Here is a 19,440-nt window from a genome sequence, read left to right as displayed (position 1 = left end):
TGTCCCACTTTGGTGCAGCTGTGATTATGCCCAACTATGAATCCAAAGACCTTGGTTTGAATCTGAGATGACTCACTGCACTGCCCTCCAAGTTGTTTATCCTTCTTTGTGAGTTGACCAAAAAATGAGTGCCTAGGGAAACCAGGGAAGGTAAACAGTGGTAACCCAGATGATGAAACTAGCCCTGCATTCTGAGGTAAGGGATTCACACGTACCGCATGTTCAATGACTTAATTCCTCTTTCTTTTTACAGTACATGGAGATATTGGGTCGTATTATAAGACATTTCGCCGCCTAAGAACACATATTTGACAAGGCTTTCGTAGGAGTTATGGGTATATTTAGGAGTAGTTTTATGACCCTGGTGGTAGTTTGGCCCTTCCACTGTACCGTGAACCTGAAGAAATGCTCATTAGAACCCGACTGACCCCTCTTTGACCTTTAGAAATAGCTGATGTGAGAAGCGAAAGTGTCTTATTATACTGACCATTGACTTTATGTATCAAAATGAAAAACAAAAATGCCTAAAGTATGCTGCCCCTATAAAGAAAATGGAAGATACTAAAGAACTCTCAAAAATATTTCTGGCAGCATCTTGATGCCCCCCTCTTGAAAGGGCAGGATTTCATCACAGAGATTAGGAAATACAGTAAAAGGAAGAATGTTTCCGATTCTCAATGAAAAGGATAAAAAGAGTGAAGGTACTAGAGAACTCTTACATTAGTTAGCTGTACAGCATAGGGAGCTTGACTGGAGTCTTGTGCAGAGGGGCTGTGGGAGGGGTGGAGGCAAGCAGTGAGCAAGTTTAAAAGGACCGTGAGAACCATCATGGCTATAAAATGTCATGCCCCGGGAGCTTATTTTTACTCTTTTTCCTCTATTTTCCTACACGACCTCTGTGTGTATCAAAACAACACACAAGAAATGAATCAAGACCAGGAGAGGGTATTCGCCAGCTGCCTGGGATTGAACCTGCGACCAGCGTGATGAGAGAGCCACTCCCTACCGAGTCGGCCAAAGAGGTACCCCCACTGGCTAAATGGGTTATGGGAGGCTCGTTCATCAGGCATAGTCGCCGCACTACAAAAAGACAGCAAGGGAAGCAAAATTGTGGCAGAGTTTGAAATAGAAGACAGTCAACTAGGAGGGGGTGCAGGATTTTGACTAACCTGTTTAAATGAGCTGTGTAAGTAGAGCTCCCCATGAGGTAATACATAATTTATGCCTTGACAGTGTTGACAGCTAACATAATGTATAGCTTTGCAAAGCTTTCCAAATTTTACCATTCGCTGATACAGAAAATTTTGACCCTCAGAGTGTCAAGTTTTAATTACTCCATTCATTCCAATCACACACACACACACACACTAATGACCTTTCTAACTGGCTGGTTTTAATTATCTTATCCATCCATTCACACATACACTCATGACCTTTTTAACTGTCTAATTCTAATTCTCTCATCCATTCAGATTACCCTTTCATATATCTATCTATCTACCTATCTATATCTTCAACGCCCCTGTTCCTGATTTTGAGCTCAGCGGCTAAGTCTGTTTGTCTAGCTCTACCTATAATAAACCTATAATAAAATGAGGAGGAGGTGGCTGAGTGGGTAGCGTGTGGGACCCGCCTTCACCATGTCATGGGTGATACGGGTTTAAATCCGCCACTACCACCTGGGATTTTTCAGTCACTGCCAAGTGGCCTAAGACTACCCACATGCTGTCCTGAGAACCACCTGGCAACCCGAACCCTAGAAGAACTGTCAAGTGAATCAAGGAGCTCCAGGAGGCAGCGTGAGCCAAGAAAAGATGGCGCCGCTATAAACACTTGCCTGCACCACAACGGGCTGGGGCCGACCATCAGGTCCTAACAAGAGAGCCTACAGGCAAAAATGTGAATTTAAAAAAAATAAAATAAAGAAATTGAAAATAAAGAAAGAAAGAAATGGGATAATAGTTAAACTAAGAGGCTTTTTTTACTTTTCCTTCCCCCATTCATTTAATGACTCATGAATGGTTTGTTGAGCCTGTATTCACTTCCATGACAACTGTTCTTCATTGTTTGGTAACTTGTTATGCCACATACAAAATCTTTATTTCCTAATTAATTTTTGTTGTTTTCCCTGGTGCTGCTCGAGACAGATAGTTCAGTACTGTTAATACCGTTCATGCTCATGCTGAATTAATATCCTAAAGCCACAAAACAATGATGATAACAACAGCTCCATTATTTTTCTGTCATTCTCAATCAAAACATTCACAGTCTGTGTTATTCCCATCCCTCCTTCTAATTTTCTGCCTCATTGCTAGTAGGAAGATTTTAATTAATAGTTTTTTTCACTTCCTCACCTACTGGATTATTTCTGAGAAAAAAAATAAAATAAAATAAATAAATAAATCCTGTGCTAAGAAAAATCATGACTTTCTTTAGTACAAAATATGTCTTATATGAGTTGTATGTAGCTTGGTTAGTGGGGCAGAGGGTATCCCACAAAAAGTAACATTCTTTTTAAGGTAACTGTTCTAATATGACAAAAATCAACATGAAACACGGAACACAAAAAAGCATTATGCTTTTACACTAAACAATGCTATACTATGTGATGTGACTAGAGGGGGAATACATGAAATAGTACAACTTGTTATCATCTTTAAATATGATGGAAATATTAACGACCTTTTACTACAATATGTCCAAGAAGTGTGTAATGCAAATCTTCACTTCAGATGTGGCCACTATGCAAAATGGAGTTCCTTCCTTGAGGGTGAAGGTTTGTGTGAGGTGCACCGCCAGGGACAACATTTCCTTGCATTACACTAAGTATCGGAATAGGATGCAAACTCTATAACTAGCGTGGGAAAAGCACACCAAGGGGCAGCAACAAACAAAGCAGATGAGGACAGCTCAGGACAAGTATCCCACATGCAGCTTTCCTATTGCATCATGTCAAAAAACAGCGTGTCTGCCGGTCCGCCAGTCTTGGGGAAAGCCTATCATGGTCACGGTCAACATGGAACATTCTCGGTGGGGTATGTCATCACAATATTGGAACATTCATGTCTATTATGCAAATTAATCACCTCGGTGCATGTAATTCATTGATATGCAAGTATCCACAAGGAATAGAAAAGAAATAACATTCTGAATTTGCTAAGCACTATGATCTGCAGGAACTGTTCTCCTCCTCATGGATACCAACATAAACATGTGTATTATGACACTTTCGCAATGCACATGCAGGTAAGGTTAAAGACGAATGAATGGGAGAATCGTTCCTACCATTGTGCCTGGCTGAGCCCTGTGGTGAAGCAACACATAAGATATGTATATTAGTCCAAGGGTTTTACTCACATTATTTGTACATTCCACTCGTTTATACAAATAATGTGGGACAAGGGCAAGACGTATTAAAAATGTTTAATCAGATTAACAATAAAACAACAACACAAATACCAAGAAATTTTTAGTTTAGTTATTAAGCAAATAGTGAATACTCCAGGAAACTGTCAATCACAGTTATCTACTGACATTAACAAAGGCTTCATTTTATTTAAAGGAAAATATCATGAATTATTCACTGTATACTGGTGTACTGTTACATAACAAAAATGACAAATGAAGGACAGCAATGATGTTCAATATTTGCACGTATCAATCCTTTAGAGACCTGCTCCTCTCGGTGTAATAATGAAGCTTTTAAATGAAAATGTGAATTCCTTCCATTGTGTACCGTGGGAAGTTTGCCATTAGTTTATCTGCAGTGTTGGATTCAAAACATCTACTTTTCACATTTAGTAAAGGCCCATTATCTTTGCCTTATCAAGCTTATTTTCTATTAACAATTCATATGTTTCTGAAACACTGCCATTCCATGATTGAATATGCAACACTTTATTTTACAAAATGCTTTCTGGCAGCTTTCAATTCAACTCTTGTAAGACAGAAGGAAAAGTTTTTGATGAATGAGCCCACAAAATACACCTCTGAGGCCAAGTTCATAACTCTGGATGCCACAACCAAAAGACACTGGAAAGTATTTAATTTCCAGGTTTTCCTCCAACGTGTGATAATTTTGGGAAACGGTCAGGACATCATGCACTATTAGAATGTTACTAAAATGTCAAATTTTTAGTTTATGTCCATCAGTAACATATAAATAAAAATAAATAAAGGGATTCTCCATTTCATGTTGCAAACACACTTGGTGATTTCAAGCGTGCATTAGAGAGAATTTTATGTGATGGCACAAAAATATATTTTCAGGTTTTGCAAGTGGACTGCAATTGTTATTCAGAATGACATAAAATGGATCAATCCTGTTAAAAGTGCTCAGACATATATTCTGTACACACCACTGTATTCTCCGCAGTTACTCTCAAAGTATGTAGAAAAGGAGTATTACAGCTCCCTTACTCTATGATTTTATATGATCAAAAGTGAAACCAAGAAACACTCACCCTTTCTCTTGCGTCTGCTTCGGTGCATCAGACGCAGCTCGTGGAACTGGTGGTTGGTGGTTTCCTCCTCCTCCGTCTCCGAGCTGCACCCCTCGCTGGACTCCATCATGCCATCAAGCAGATTAGCCCGGGCCTGTCAGGGTCAATACGTACTTGTCAGTCTTACGTATGGGGTTCATGAAACTGTCAAATGCAACACCTTGAAATTAGTAAGGTGAGTGTGAGAAGATAGGCTAATTTATGGAAGGCAAAGTCTGTATTCTTAGAGCATCTATAGATAGTTATCAAATTGAGGTCTACTAACTGTGGCCACCTTCTTTATGAAACTACAAGGGGCAGGCACCATAATATATAGACTGTGACAAGCGAGGACAATGAAATCAGTCCATTCCCCAAGTAACCCAAATGGGGTCTGAGCCATGACAATTCATAGCTGGAGGAGATGTGATCTTGTGAAAGTGTATATTACATATCAACACACCATTCATAAACTGTCGCCACTGACTGACATGGGAAATGGACTCACCACCGACACAACTCATCCCGCTGAGGTCAAAGAAGCAACACTGGCTCATGGCTTTCACCTTACAAATTCCTTCCACTCTGGCCAATCATCTCACTTCCAATGCATTGAATCTAAGCTTGTTTGGTTAAGAATGACTGGCTTACCTGTGGGTCCTGAAGATCAATGTGAGGTTGGACTCTGACCCAGCCTGTGCCAAGGCCCACGGTGTCTCCAGGACTAACAGCCTCCGTTCCGACTGGTCCAACAGGTCGCACTCTCTTTCGCTTCTCCTCCTCCTCCTCCACCTGGGCCATGCGCTGAAGCTGCTTCAACATTCCTCCAGGGTTTTCGCTCAGGCTTGGTAGTTCACAGTAGTCACTCTGAGGCCTCCTGGGACTAGACAAACCCAATGTTTCCTTAATGAAGTTAGTGCGTCGCTTCCCTTCTAGACTTCCTCCTTGAGGCTTTGGGGAGCCATTAACACTGTGCTGCTTCTGTAGCTGAAGACTTGCTGCAGCAGGGGGAGTAGGGAGGGCTCTACTGGTGATGCGCTTTGGAACAGGAGGTGAGTCTGTTAGGGACACCTTGTGCTCAGGCACGGGAAGGACGTTGGTGAAAGCCATGCTGGAGGATCTGCGGGGTATTGGGGGGCCGTCAGGGGGAGGGAGGGAAGCTGTGTTTTTGCAGTTTCGATCAGGTACGGGAGGAGGAAGGTCATAGAGGTCTGTGGGTATGCAAGCAGGTTTCTCTGCAATGGGATTTGTACCGGGGATGCGAGACACAATTCTGAGGGACCCCTTGGAGACATGAGGGTGTGGAAATTCCCCCTCACTGGCGGGATTAACCTGAGGGGAGGCCAAACTAGATGACCGGGAAGGCACAGAGGGCAACGGCTTGGAGGTGGGCGGCAAGACTGGTGTGTGGGAAGGAGGCGGCACAGCTGGGAGGGACGTGGGTGTGGTGACTGAGGGATGTCTGGCAGGAATTGAGTTAGTGGCATAAGCACTTCTTGACATGTCTGGAGGAGGCTTCCCTCTGGGTTTTGCAGGAACAGATGCACAAGCTTTACCTTTTGATTGGTCTCCAGAATTATACGCTGGTAGAGTTCTCATTGAAAACTCATCAACACTACACGAGTTACCTGAACCTTCTCTGGGTGATGTTTTGGGGAAGGTTCCACGAAACAATGCACAGTCTGACCCTTGCAAAGCACCAGCGAGCCTTAAAATTTCTGATGAGGGGCTTATGTCTTTCTCGTCTTGTGCCTCTCTGTCTTTGCAATATTTCCGCTGTTCTGCGATGAAGCCAAGGACTGAGGCAAGGGCTTCTTTATGTGATCCTCCTGCTTCCAGGTCCTGAATCTTCTCTATTGTTAAGGGTCCCTCTGAAGGGGCTAAGCTCTTTGAAGAAGCAGCAAGACTTTTGTTGCTCTCAAACTTAACTAGGCGATAGAAATCTCTGGTGAACACAGTATCAACACATATTTCATCAGCAAGCTCATCTTCATGTTCTCCCAGACTTGAGGCATCATGGCTGGCTCCCTTCAAGGCTTCCTGTCCTCCTGCTTCACTGCTGCAGAAGGAGACTCTCTTCAGCTCTGGGAGGTTACATATTTGCTCACAGAAGTTTTCAAAGTCTGAGCTGCACTTTGACACTCCTTCAGAGCAGCACGAGAGTTGTTCACTGCTTGACCAGATGGCCGGCTGGTCAGAGCAGCCTGACCGGGGGGACGTTACGATGTTGTTGTCTTTACAATGGTCCAGTTGCCAACTCTTGGTTAGTTCCTTTTTGTTTGACCAATTTAAATCTAAGTCAGCTTTAAAATAGGTAGCACCATTCCAGAGGAACTCATTGTTATCTTCTTCTAAGTCTGGAGTGGCCTCTTGGATGGAGGGCAACGAGCCGTGGTGAGCCCCACTGGTGGCCACGCTCTCACTCCCTTCACCCTCCCCGCCCACTCCACTCAAGTACTCTGACGAAAGATCCAGTGACCAATCCTCCAGCTCTGCATGACTATAGGTGGGGGACAGATACTTCCTATGATTATCCTCAGAGGGCCACAGATCCTCGCTGCTCCCCGAGGTGGTGTGGTCCTCCTTAGCGTGATTGTAACTACGCTTCTTCAGACTAGCTTGTCCACCTGACCTCTTTAAGCTCCTCATGTTCTTTGCCTCCTCTAATACTTCTTCTGTGGAGGGTGACCGCTCTGTGACATCCTTCTCAGACACATGTCTATCTAAGCTACGAATGGGTTTACAACTTTGAGCAGTCCTCCGGGCAATATAAAGCTGAGAATCCGAGTAACAGCGCACTGGTCTATTGGTCTGTACGGAGGATGGCTTCTGGTAGGAAGTTCTGTATAAACTTTCATTTTCTGGTTCTTGGATTGGTATAAAAAAGACATCGGAATTATTGTCCTCTTCGTCGTATATGACACGAAGTCCATCACAGTACTCAGCGTTGGCCGTGGAAGATACTTTCCTCTCCTTGACTACTACAAATGACTTCTCACTGGACCTACTAACTGTCTCACTTGAGCCTTTCCTTGATAAACTCTCCTTGTCCTCTGCCTCTGCCACAGTTGACAGATGTTCACAGCCACTGGGTTGTGTTGAGGTGAGGGTGACTGTGGTGGGGTGGTGGGGCTCCTCCTGGACGGTGGTGACGGAGCAGGTGGTGGTAACGCTGTCTTTCACCTCGGCCTGCACATCACTGGACATGGTGGAGTAGCCCTCATCTTTGGTTGTTCCCTCCACACCCTCCTCGCTGGTGTTCTTCTCGCCACCCTCAGTCTTCAAACAAACTCTGGAGATGTTTTTGTTGAGTACCAGTTTGCTTTTGTCTTCACATGTTAAGACTGAAAGGTCCAGATGTAAGTTTCCAGATGTAGTTTCTGTAAGGGTCTTTAATATTCTCTCCTTGACCTGAAGTATACTTGACACATCATCTTTCGTTGCAGTATTTACAATCAAATTGACATTGCTTTCAACAGGAGAGGAATTACCGACACCTTCACTCTGGACAACTTTCGTCTTTGATTCATCAAAGGCAAGGTTATCAACTTTTGTCTGAAGCACTTGGCAGAGTTTTTGTTCTGGTGAATTATTAAGACTTGTGGCAGTGGATTCTAGAGACAGAGGAGGAAACTTTCTAGCACTTGAGTCACTACCAGGAGGAGACAAAAATGCTCTAATATCTTGAGGCTTTTCACCGCTTAAATCTGGAAGGCAACTAACTCCATTCTCACTTGTGTAAGGATCTTGTTGAGTGTAAGCTGACTGAACTGGGGAGTCAGAGTTACTACTACTGGTGCTAGCTCTCCCAGTCCCAGCCACTGTATCTTCTGAGGGTTCCCAAGTGTTTGGCCCAACACTCATCCTTGAGCTGGGTGATGGCAGCTGATTATTCATGGAATTCATACCCTGAGGAGAACTGGCTAGGCTTAGGGAGGTCACTATGTCGTACCAACAGGCTGTGGTTGCTGTGTTGGTTGACGTGGCGGTGGTGGTGGTGGAATGTCTGTCCCGAGGGCTGTAATAGTCCTCCCCGAGTTCCACGCTGCTGGAGGTGGTGGTGTTGTGCTCCGCGTGAGAGAGGGATGTTGGGATACTTGCATCAGACAGCATTTGGAGACTGGAGTGAAATCTTGCCTGGGAGGGAGTGTGGTCCCCAAGGTGACTCCTGCTGCTCTCTTCAACATGCCAGGATGCCACCCAACCCCCAGGTGGCCAAGCCTCACCCTGCTGCAGAGGAACACAGGTAAACAATGTGTTACAATCAAAGTAGCCTGTATGTTAGTTACTGTTTAAATGTGCTGCATGGTTGGATGTGGATAACTCAGTGAGAAACCATATATATTAAAGTTCCTTGAGACAGTTTAATTTTTGTGTAAGCAACACAATATAATATATGATATGATATAAAATATGATATAAAAGCACATCAAGAAAAGGAACATATAAATACTCATGTACCTTTTGACCCTAACATCAACAAACTTATGGATGAAAAAATCAGAACTAGTCACTTAAAGACAAAATTTAACATCAAGGTGAGTAACATATGGGAAGCATGGGGCCCATCCTCGTCAACAAGAAATGTCAATAAATGATTCTTTTCAATGTTATGTGCTGGTGAGACAGAGCCTTCTCTGGGGAGGAGGATGCTCATCCATGCCAACACACAACACACACAACAAAAATATAAAAAACAAAACACATTTAGAAAAGGAATATATAAACACATCATCCGTGTTCAGGCCTTAGCATCAACAAAATTGTGGGCGAGTCTTTTCTGGGGAGAATGAAGCTCATCTCTACAACACCAAAAACAGAAAATATAGAAACACAACGTCAAGAAAAAGAGAACATAAACACACACCATCTACCTTTAGGCCCTGACATCAACAAAATTATGGATGAGTCTTATGTGGGGAGCATGAGGCTCATTGACACCAACAATGAACACCCAAAACAGATATGACATAAAAACACAACAGTGAGAAAAAGTTAATAATAAAAAAATAAAAAAAAATTAAACACTTCACATTTAGGAATTCCTTTGGCAACTTTCTTTTACTGCTGATCTGCAGGACTGCAAAATAACTCAATTACTCTTGTCTGTGTGAAAGATGATTAAACATATTTTGTCTAAACCTTTACCTGTTTGTTCTTCGAGAGGGAGGTGGGGAGGCTGTAAAAGCTTGGGGGGTTGGGTGGCGGGGGGCAGCGGTGGCGGAGGTGGCAGGGAAGGGTCTGGCGGGTGCCTGCTGGTCCCACTAAGGAGGAGAGAGCAGCGTTCTGCCGGCGGAGGTCCTGCACCTGATGGGCCAGCTTGACGCACTGCTCCTGGTGGCTCTGGTGAGGCAACATAACAGTGTTTATGAGGAGTCTTCCAATTACATCATTAACCTCCTCCTCATTACCAGAATCATTTTTTTGCCACGGCCTCAAGAAAATATTAAAGGTGCATTCATCAAAGGAGGGATAGGAGGGATATCCATGAGAACAGGCTACAGTACTAGTGAGAAGACTTTACACAAATAAGTACTGCCCATGGTGACGGGTAAATCTCTTCACATTACCTCTCAACACAATTCATATTAAAAGTGCCATTTTTTTATGAGAAAAGTCTCGTAGTGAGGGTCAGAAAAAGGCAACATGCTATTCTTTTAAAAATAAAAAAAGAGAAAACATTAAAATTTTGTTGTTATGTAGTTCCATAAGTGTCTTGAGATATCCCTCTTGAATGTACAAAGGAAGAAAGAATGTAGAAGGAAGATCATCCAAAGCTTCTGTAGTAATTATTCATAAAAATGCAGTTTTAGCTTATTTAATGAGATACCCAGATTGGTCCTCTATGGTGCTCACTACAGCTGCTCCCCTCACTCACAAAGCTTCCTGCACCTTCACTCCCACTCCTTCCCTCAATGTTTTTTTTCTTTTTACAACAAAGGAGACAGCTACAGGGCACAAAAAAAGGAAACAATAATAAAAAATTAAGCCCACTACTCGCTGCTCCTAAAAAGAATCAAAAGAGGTGGCCAAAAGAGAGGTCAATTTCGGGAGGAGGTGTCCTGGTGTTGGTGACTACCTCCTACAGGCTCCTCCCAGCTGTGAGTGAGGCAGGCAAGTCTGGGAGGATATTTACAACGTTTCACGAGTACTGTGATTTATACGTCCCCTGTATACACGATGTGCAGCTTTTGGTGGACAGTAAAAAGTCAATGTGTATGAAAGGGGTTAACAGATCTCCGACAGATGAAACTTTACCAACTATGGACTACTTTTTTCAACATTTTTTTGCATGTTTCACAATGCCATGCCATCAGACAGTGTTTGAATCCCACACATAGCCAACTGGAATTTTACAAAATCTCACATATTGCTGACTAGAGTAAATTTCTCCAACTTTTTCCAGCAATTAAAGAAAATAAAAGTATTCATATTTATCAATATTCATGCCATGCTGACCTGCCTTAGTGAACGGTGAATTAAAGGAGTTTTACTGAATATACAAAACTTGCACCCTTCTCCCTACACCTCACCTTCTGCGAGAGGAGCGCCTGGACCACCTGTGTAGCCACGCGGTCCAAGCACACCTCATACTGCTGCTGCTGGGTGCGCGCCTCCTCCTGCAGCCTCTTGTTGGCCTGCTCCAGAGTGTGGCAACGCTCAACCAACATCTGAACAACAGAATTATTACTAGCTAGGCTCTCCTCTGGCTGGGGGGGACACCTCTCCTCAACCTGCACAAAGACAAGCACAGAGTTAAAATGTTGCTCCTGATGCACAAACTTACATGTTATAATAAAATCTTGACTTAAGTAACCACTGCTACACATCCAATAAGCCCCTAAACAGACATGGTGTAATAATGATGCTCTCACCCATAACAGGTTCTATTTGCTGCAGAAAGTCCCTGAGTTGAACATATAACATGAACTTCGTGAGGAGTATATTTCTGTTGATGAATTATTTCCCAAGAGAATATGCATCAGCAAATACACTCAATTTTAATAAGAGCATCATATGTATATTTTATTGCCTTGGAACTGTATCATTCAAACAAAATATACACTATTATTGAATCCAAGGTAATTTTTTGTAATTGCAAATAATTTTCATCACAATCTTTTTCTTCGATTGTTACAAATCAAATAAAATATACAAAAAGTGGGCATATCAGTTACTGTGACCTGACTAAAATGACAGCTTAACTTATATATCAAGAGACAAAGCTGCAGGTAAGGCCTCAAATCATGTCACCAGAAAAGCCATTCCAACCCCCTTGCAAGTGGGCAGAGCACTTAAGTCTTCTGGTCTTATTGCATCCTTACTTATACAAACTATGACTCAATCCTCAGTACATTCTCAGATGATGCACTTTGGGACACGGTGTTCAATGAAAACGTTGGGGGGCAGTTCATCATGTTTCAACAATGCATCTGCTCAGTGGAAATGCATCACTGAACAATGTGCAATTTTTGGTGAAAATCAAACCTTGGTGAACACAAATATATCAAAACAACTGCAAGTGACTCAACAACTAATGAATATAAAACCAAAGCAAATTTTCAGAGCCAAAAAAAGTCAACAAAAAGAAAAACCAATCAAGCTGTCTAAAAGTTGCACAAACTACATATACACACCAACCAACAAGCTCTCATACTTACAAAAAAGTATATGCAATTCACTCGTCTCAAAATAAAAGCTGCATAGCCAAACACAATGCAAAAAATCACAATGTTCAAAGATTTCATTGGAAGGAACTGGCCCGGCATAAAAACACCACCCAAAAATATATACGTGACTTATGCCAAACTTACGACTATTGACTACAAAAAATTTCCCTTTTTCAACTAACAAGAAGCTACAAGTTACAACACCAGACAGTAATACTATTCAACACAAGTGACCCACCAGCTTTTTCCTGTAATTCATGTATAGCTAAAGCTGGCGCTGAGTTAAAGTAATGTTAAGTTACAATACACAATGGAGAGGTAAATCTTTACACAGGGATTACAGAATAAAAAAATATGATAGCTGTGAAATATACCAAATTAATCTCTCTGAGGTAGAATTCAAATAAAGCTTAAGGCAGAAATAAATAAATATTACCAAACTAAAGCACATAATAGATATATCAAACTTAATGATCTTTAATTTCTTATTTTTTCATTTCAGAAAATTAACTGATCCTCTTAAGAAAAAAGAGACACAAACACTTCAAGACTGGTTATTCTACGGCTCTTAATACTGCGAGCAATAACTTTTACTTCCTCCCTTTCATAAAATTAGTTGTCATACACAAGAGAACAATTCCAAGGCTGGCTACTCCAGTGCATCCGTCCCCAACACCCACCTTGGCCGGCACCACTGGCGGGTCTTGGGCCAGCACCGTGTTGCACTGGTCTAGAGCAGCAATGGTGGCCTGGTACTGCTGAAGCTTGGTGACGTAGGCTTGCTCTTGGGCCTCCTTCTCTGCCCGCTGCTGCTCCTCGGCCTGCCGCCGCTCCGAGGCCAGCACCCGCACCTGTCTCTCCAGCCTGCCAGGGAGCATGTGGTCAGCATTACTTTATTTTTATTTTTTTATTTTTTTGAGGAGGAACAAAACCTAGAACCAGTCACTTTCCACACTGAGAGACTGAGACCTGAGCTTCTGTTTGTGCCACATGCCCAATGAGTCACTAACCTTTCTTATGCTCTCAGTGTCGTATCAATGGACATGGTTTTCTTTTTTAATTTGCCAGCATATAAAAAATTATTTGTTCTTGATGCAAATGTCAGTAGTTTCAATGGCTTTACAAATCTTCAAGGAAACTAAAGGGTTGAGGTGAATGTTTGGCAAAGAGCGGCTAATCACACTGCCGTGATTTCTTGATGTACAAATAAAAACGTAATCCATTGTAACTACTTCTACTCTTCCTTTACACCACTGAAGATGGTGGCAGCGTCCACCGAAACTGTTTGGTTAAAAATATAACTCTATCATCTGCCAGTGTGGGTTTTTATTTATACAAGTGTTTGGCAATGTTTCCCATCATCTGCAGGAACCCCATAACCACAGGATATAGGGGTTATTACTTTATGCCAGGTGTTTAGGACAACTCTTAATTTTGGGCTTGTCTTCTACTGTATCTTCTAGGTCAGAAGTCACAGTCCCCTCTGATGCAGCCCCAACAGCCCATTGTTAACCCGGTAGCAGCGACGGGCCAAATTTGTGGCTTCACCGTGTAGCAGAGACGGGCCAAATTGTGCCATGATATTTACCCCCAAAAATAGATGATACATAAACTGATCACAAATGGTTTGATATATATTATGAAACGGTTTGTGTGAGGGGTGATTTTTTCTCATTTTTCTCGCTTGGAGGGACCATTAAGAAACATGATCCCCGCTGCTACCGGGTTAAGGCCAGTACGTATTCAGAGGTAAAATAGTTACTCACAAGGCAAACTCATTCTGCAGCTTAGAGAGACGGTCCTTCACCTCCTCATTCTCCTTCCGCAGATCCTCCACCAGGGGGTCCTCACTTCCCTTCTATATGGCAAGGGAGAAAATCATCAACTCTCAACATTAACATCATGTGCAGTAAAGATACATGAAAAGTTAAATGAAAAGATGCTGTAGGTCTAAATCATCAATGACAAAGATGCTGATGCCAGTTGTTCATGGTCACCTTCTTTATAAAGGTGTAAAACATATGAAACACGTTATCATTCATAATTATATCTCTACAGCATGTTCAGCGGATCAGTGTTCTGATTTCTCTACAGCATGATCAACATATCAGAGTCCTTATATCTGTACATCATGTTCAGTAGTTCAGTGTTATTTCCAGTATAGCCACAAATGGAAGCACTGGGGCATATTAATTTTATGGGGCTTGGAAATTTACTATAAGCAGGGGTTTCTGTTAGGTATTTCTGAAGTATACAAAGGGACAATTATAGTTACAATTTATACAGTCACACATCAATAGGACATAAGGAAGGGCCATCACAAAGGCTTTTCCCTCTAAACAAGTAGGGCACTGAGCTGAACTGTCGAGGCGTGTTGTCCAAACCCTGCCGAGTCTAGCATGTAAAGAACACTTGTATCTTACTTGACAAGACTCCATAATGCTCCTGTTGGTGGTGTTGTTGTTGTAGTTATTGTTGTTATTGTTGTTGTTGTGACTGTTGATGTTGTTGTTATGCCTGAGGAGTACATGTGAGGCTTGGTGCTGGCCTGCGGTGGGTGGCGGTGTTGCGTCGAGCCGCCGCTGACGATCTTCCGGCACCTCCCCATTCACTGCTACACCACCAGTCTGGAAGAGGCAAGATAGAGGTCAGGCTCCCTTTTCTTCTACAGTAAACGAGGCAGCTCAAGGGCAAAATGATAAAACAAAAAAGCCTGCTGGCACTGCTCCTGCAAACTGCTGAGTAGCCAAAAGAGGGTCAAAATCAGATGGAGAGATGTCTTGATACTCTCCTTTTGAAAGTGTTTAAGTCATAGGCAGGAGTAAATACTAAGGAAGGCTGCTAACTCTTTCAAACAAGGATTATTAAGACACCTGAAACTAAATCAGATCATTCCTTTTTTGGCTCTTTTCTTCTTTATGATGTAAGCAATAAATAAAATTTTAGCCAAGTTGTTTCAATGAAGCTTTCCAGGCTAGAAGCTTCAATGACAAGTAAAGGCAAAGTTCGACCATATGCTACAGCTGCACCTGAACGTGGCTTCAATGCTCACTTTCATTCCATTGGCCTGAGCCTGTAGTGGATGAGCACTCATTACCCCAGGACAGGGTAAGTGCAGCATCTGGGTTACCATAGTTTACCTTCCCCAGGTATGTACCCATTTATTGATCAGCTCAAAAGGGAGGAGGAACAACTAAGTGGACTGCACGCCAATTGCCCAGGCTGAAATTTAAACCTAGGCCTGTAGATTTGTGGCTAAAAGTACTAACCATTACACCACAAGGCTCAGCAAAAATCTAAAACCAGTGACCCAAGTACCAATTGATGAGACAAATATATACTCAGGACTGATAACAAAGAAAACTAAAGATTTGATGACAATACTTTCCTAAATAATCACCTAAATCTGATCCTGTTTAACAAGTCTGTCTTTAATAGAGTATGAGTTTAGCTTGGGGGGTCTGTTAGCGTGGTGATGTTTCAGACCCATTACCTCCCTACTCCACCTACTTTGGACAATTCATGTGGTAAGTATTTAGTTTAGTTCTGCCACTTCAAACTTCATATACATGCATTATAACCATATCATGCAAGTGCTAACCTAACCTAAGCAAACCTAGCATAATCATAACAGTTGGGGCAGTAGCTGTGGTCCAGGGTGCACCCGTTAGTTTAGGTTACCCATGTTAAGTCCGTTTAGTTTCTAGCCATATTGTAACGCCAGAAATTTCTCTTTACTACACTCCCACATGACCAGTGCGTGTAACGAAACACATGAGAAATTAATCCAGACAAGGAAAGGTTTGCCGGCACCGGGGATCGAACCCATGACCAGCGAGACGGGAGAGCCACTCTTTAATCAGTCAGCCAAAGAGGTACCCCACTCGCAGAGTGAGTTATGGGAGGCTCGCCCATCAGGCTAGATAGCTGCACTACAATATTCACTTTAATATTTGAGTTAAACGGCATGTATTTTCGCTCTTAACCATAATACAGACATAAATGGTATTATAGTAAAATTGCAAAGGAGCGCCCACCAATCCGCCACCCGCCAGTGACAACAACCAATGGAGCAGTATGAAATATACAACATATTTACCATAAACAATTATATCTAACTAAACTAACCTGACCTGACCCAACTTGTTAAACCTAACCTAACCAATCCTGCCCTGTGCTCTTTAGACAAAATGCGATAAATGGAAATAAATCCCTTGATATATCCCCCACAGACCACATTTTAAGATATTAATCTCACAAATGAGTGATTTGCTATGGAAAACAATACGGAAGCGTGTTTTACGTACACATAGTACTTCATGCAGCACTAAAGTGTCCTTCGCAGTGAGACGGGTGTACTTCTTTAATAATATCAGCATTTTGAGGTGGCGGAGCTAAACTACACATTTACCATTCAAGTAACTGCAATCCCCTACAAAATTACTGACCCCATATCATTAATAAACGTGACATGCATAAACTGAATGTCAATCCTAGTATGGTGATCCTTAGTGCATATAAACTGGAAAATAGAGGCACGGGACTGATACAGATAGAAATGGGGAGATGCCTATGTCCAGTGGAAAGGCAGGCTGATGATGACAAATTGAGTGGTTGGGCAGACTGTAGACTTTTGGACAAGGTTTTAGCCACTCCTCCAGGCCTTAGCAATACCGTCACATAGGCATGGAGGTCTGTCTGTCAGTGGGCTGTATTACAAGTCAAACCAGAGATGCTTCAGGTCCCTACAATGGTCGGTTTAGGGGTCATACTACAAGTCCAATCCAAGAAGTTTCGGGTCCTTTCAGAATACGGGATGAATAACTCTGTAGGGACCCGAAACTTCTCAGATTGGACTTGTAATACGGCCCCTAAACCGACCTTAGTAGGGACCCGAAACTTCCCGGGTTTGACATGGAATAATGCCCAGTATCATGGCAGAATGAGTATTTATTGGGTAGACATTGAGGGACTACGAGTTTTCTTCACTACAATATTTCTTTTTTTCCCTCTTCCTCTTCTTATCAAATTGCATCCACTGATTTTTCCTCCCTCTTGTGTTATCTCCTCTTGTCCTCCTCCTCCTCTTTCCATTACTTTCCCTCCACTAATTTTTTTTTTTTCCTCTCGATACAATATTCCGTTTCCACATCTTCCTCCTCCTCCTCCTCCTCCTTCCATCACATTGCTTACACTAGTTTTTTCCTCACTTCAACATCCTCCTCCTCCTCCTCCTCCTGTCACTCCCTTCCCTTCCTCCTCCTCCTCCTCCTCCTTCCATCACATTCCTCCTCCTCCTCCTTCCTCCTTCCCTTCCTCCTCCTCCTCCCCTGTCCTCCTTCCTTCCTCCTCTTGTCCTCCTCCTCCTCCTCCTCCTGTCACTCCCTTCCCTTCCTCCTCCTCCTCCTCCTGTCACTCCCTTCCCTTCCTCCTCCTCCTGTCACTTCATTCCCTTCCTCCTCTTCTCCTCCTCCTGTCACTTCGTTCCCTTCCTCTTCCTCCACTTCACACTCACTTCCTTCACTCTATAAGCATGACGTCCCTCTTCACCACATCTTGCCTGTAACATTCTTCAACACTCGTCCTTCAGAGTCTGTTCAATACATTCACACACTAGTTTCTCTCCCTCCTCCTCCTCCTCCTCCTACGTGGAAGAATTAGTACCTCCCTCCACCACCTCCACCTTCAGCCCCTCCTTCAGAGTCCTCGGGGGCGGGGGGACACGTGGTCACGCCCTCCACATGGCCGGGCTGGGGTGTGCATAGGGGTGAGGAAGGAGCACCAGGGAAGCCTCAACACCACCACTACACCACCATTCTAAAAGCCCCTCAACACCACTGACAATAACAAAGCACCTCCTCCTCCTCCTGGCCTTCCTCTCCCTCCTGTACCTCCTCCATCCCTTCCCTCCTCTCCCTCCTGTACCTCCTCCATCCCTCCCTCTAGCACCCACCCTCCTTTCCTCTCCCTCTCCCTTCCTTTCCTTCCCCTTCCTCCTCCTCCATCCCTTCCCCATCTCCCTTCCTTCCTCTCCCTCCTCCTCCTTCTTCTCTTTGCCAAATACCACCATCAGATGATTTCCTTCCTCTCCTACACTCCTGCAATCTGTCACCGTCTTAGGAATTCATGATTATTTGCATTTGGGAGTTTGGTTTATATTGGAAGTGTTTGCTGATGGGGTTATGGTTGAGATAAGTGAGGTTTTTAGGCTTTTAATATTAGGGAACGATGCCACACACACAAACACACACAGCAGGTCCCGCCATCTAGAGAGCTTCACCACAAGCCATTTTTCTTTTTTTGCATTAATTTCCCTCTTTTCACTCTCTTTTACTCTCTCTCACCGATGTTTTAGACCTCCATCTACATCATGAGGCCAAATAATGAGGGGACAAGCAAGTGGTTTATGACAGAAGAATGGCACCCGGTAGCTTCCTGAGCCTGAACGAAGACCTCAAGTTGAACGTCTATGAAAGAAGTCCTCAACAAAAAGAAAATTGAACGTGTCATTTTGCTACCATTACCGCATTTTGCCCCTATGACCATTAGCTCCATGTTGCTAGGGATATCAGTGAATGGGAGCAGTTGAGAGCCTTTATTCCATTGCTTGGGGTCATGGTAAAGGCTAGGGTAAGATGGAGACGCAGGAAGAGGGGAAAAGGAGTTGAGCGAAAGAGTTTGAAGTCTTTGGTGGTGGTGAGTGTGGTGGTGGTGGTGGCAATGGTGGCAACAGAAGGATGAGTCACCATCACCACCACGCTGGGGGAGTGAGAGTGAGGAAGTGAGGGCGGGATTCAGCCTCCTCCTCCTCCTCCTCCTCTATCACCACCAGAGAGGGAAAGAGAGAGAGGGTAAAGAGACCAATCATTTTTAGCATGGCACACTGAACTCTCTCTCTCTGCTGTCACTTTTTTCTCATTCAGTTTCTTTTGCATCTTTCTCCCTTTTCTACTTCATCTTTCATACAGTTCCCCCTCTCTCTCTCTCTCTCTAGCACGTGAGTCAGCCACTTGAAAACCATAACCACCAGTACCAAAATACACTCGGGTCCTCCCTTACCGAGTTAAATGCTAAGAGGTCGAAGGAGAGAACGGCTGCCTGAACTGTGCTTGCCTTGTTAAGTGTGTGTGTGTGTGTGTGTGTGTGTGTGTGTCAATACATCCAGCACCTGATTAATAAAAGGTTAGGTCAAACAAATATGTGTCAATGAATGAATAATGAATGAACTACGTAGTGGGAGTCACCGTGCTTATCAGTGAGGTGCGAGATGGACTATATATGATTTAAAA

General features: G+C 43.2%; 1 protein-coding gene across 5 annotated transcripts in view; it reads right to left on the bottom strand.

Moving 5' to 3' along the window:
- LOC127009599 (serine-rich adhesin for platelets-like) overlaps positions 1 to 19,440 on the bottom strand; it is a 48,944-nt gene that overhangs the window by 4,653 nt on the left and 24,851 nt on the right. For 2 of the 5 annotated variants that reach the window (XM_050882810.1, XM_050882811.1), the window contains 7 exons: positions 14,575 to 14,778; positions 13,918 to 14,009; positions 12,832 to 13,015; positions 11,015 to 11,215; positions 9,630 to 9,824; positions 5,133 to 8,711; positions 4,464 to 4,596 (listed from right to left, as the gene is read on the bottom strand). In XM_050882810.1, coding sequence (XP_050738767.1) covers positions 4,464 to 4,596; positions 5,133 to 8,711; positions 9,630 to 9,824; positions 11,015 to 11,215; positions 12,832 to 13,015; positions 13,918 to 14,009; positions 14,575 to 14,778 — 4,588 coding nt within the window. Of the gene's footprint in view, positions 1 to 4,463; positions 4,597 to 5,132; positions 8,712 to 9,629; positions 9,825 to 11,014; positions 11,216 to 12,831; positions 13,016 to 13,917; positions 14,010 to 14,574; positions 14,779 to 17,666; positions 18,027 to 19,440 lie in introns of those variants that run through there. The other 3 variants (XM_050882813.1, XM_050882812.1, XM_050882808.1) reach the window with 3 other exon arrangements.

Source organism: Eriocheir sinensis, chromosome 41 (genome assembly GCF_024679095.1).
Source record: "Eriocheir sinensis breed Jianghai 21 chromosome 41, ASM2467909v1, whole genome shotgun sequence".
In the NCBI taxonomy this organism is placed as follows: Eukaryota; Metazoa; Arthropoda; class Malacostraca; order Decapoda; family Varunidae; genus Eriocheir; species Eriocheir sinensis.
Note: the sequence above shows the minus strand (reverse complement) of the source record. Positions and strands in the feature narration are given on the sequence as shown.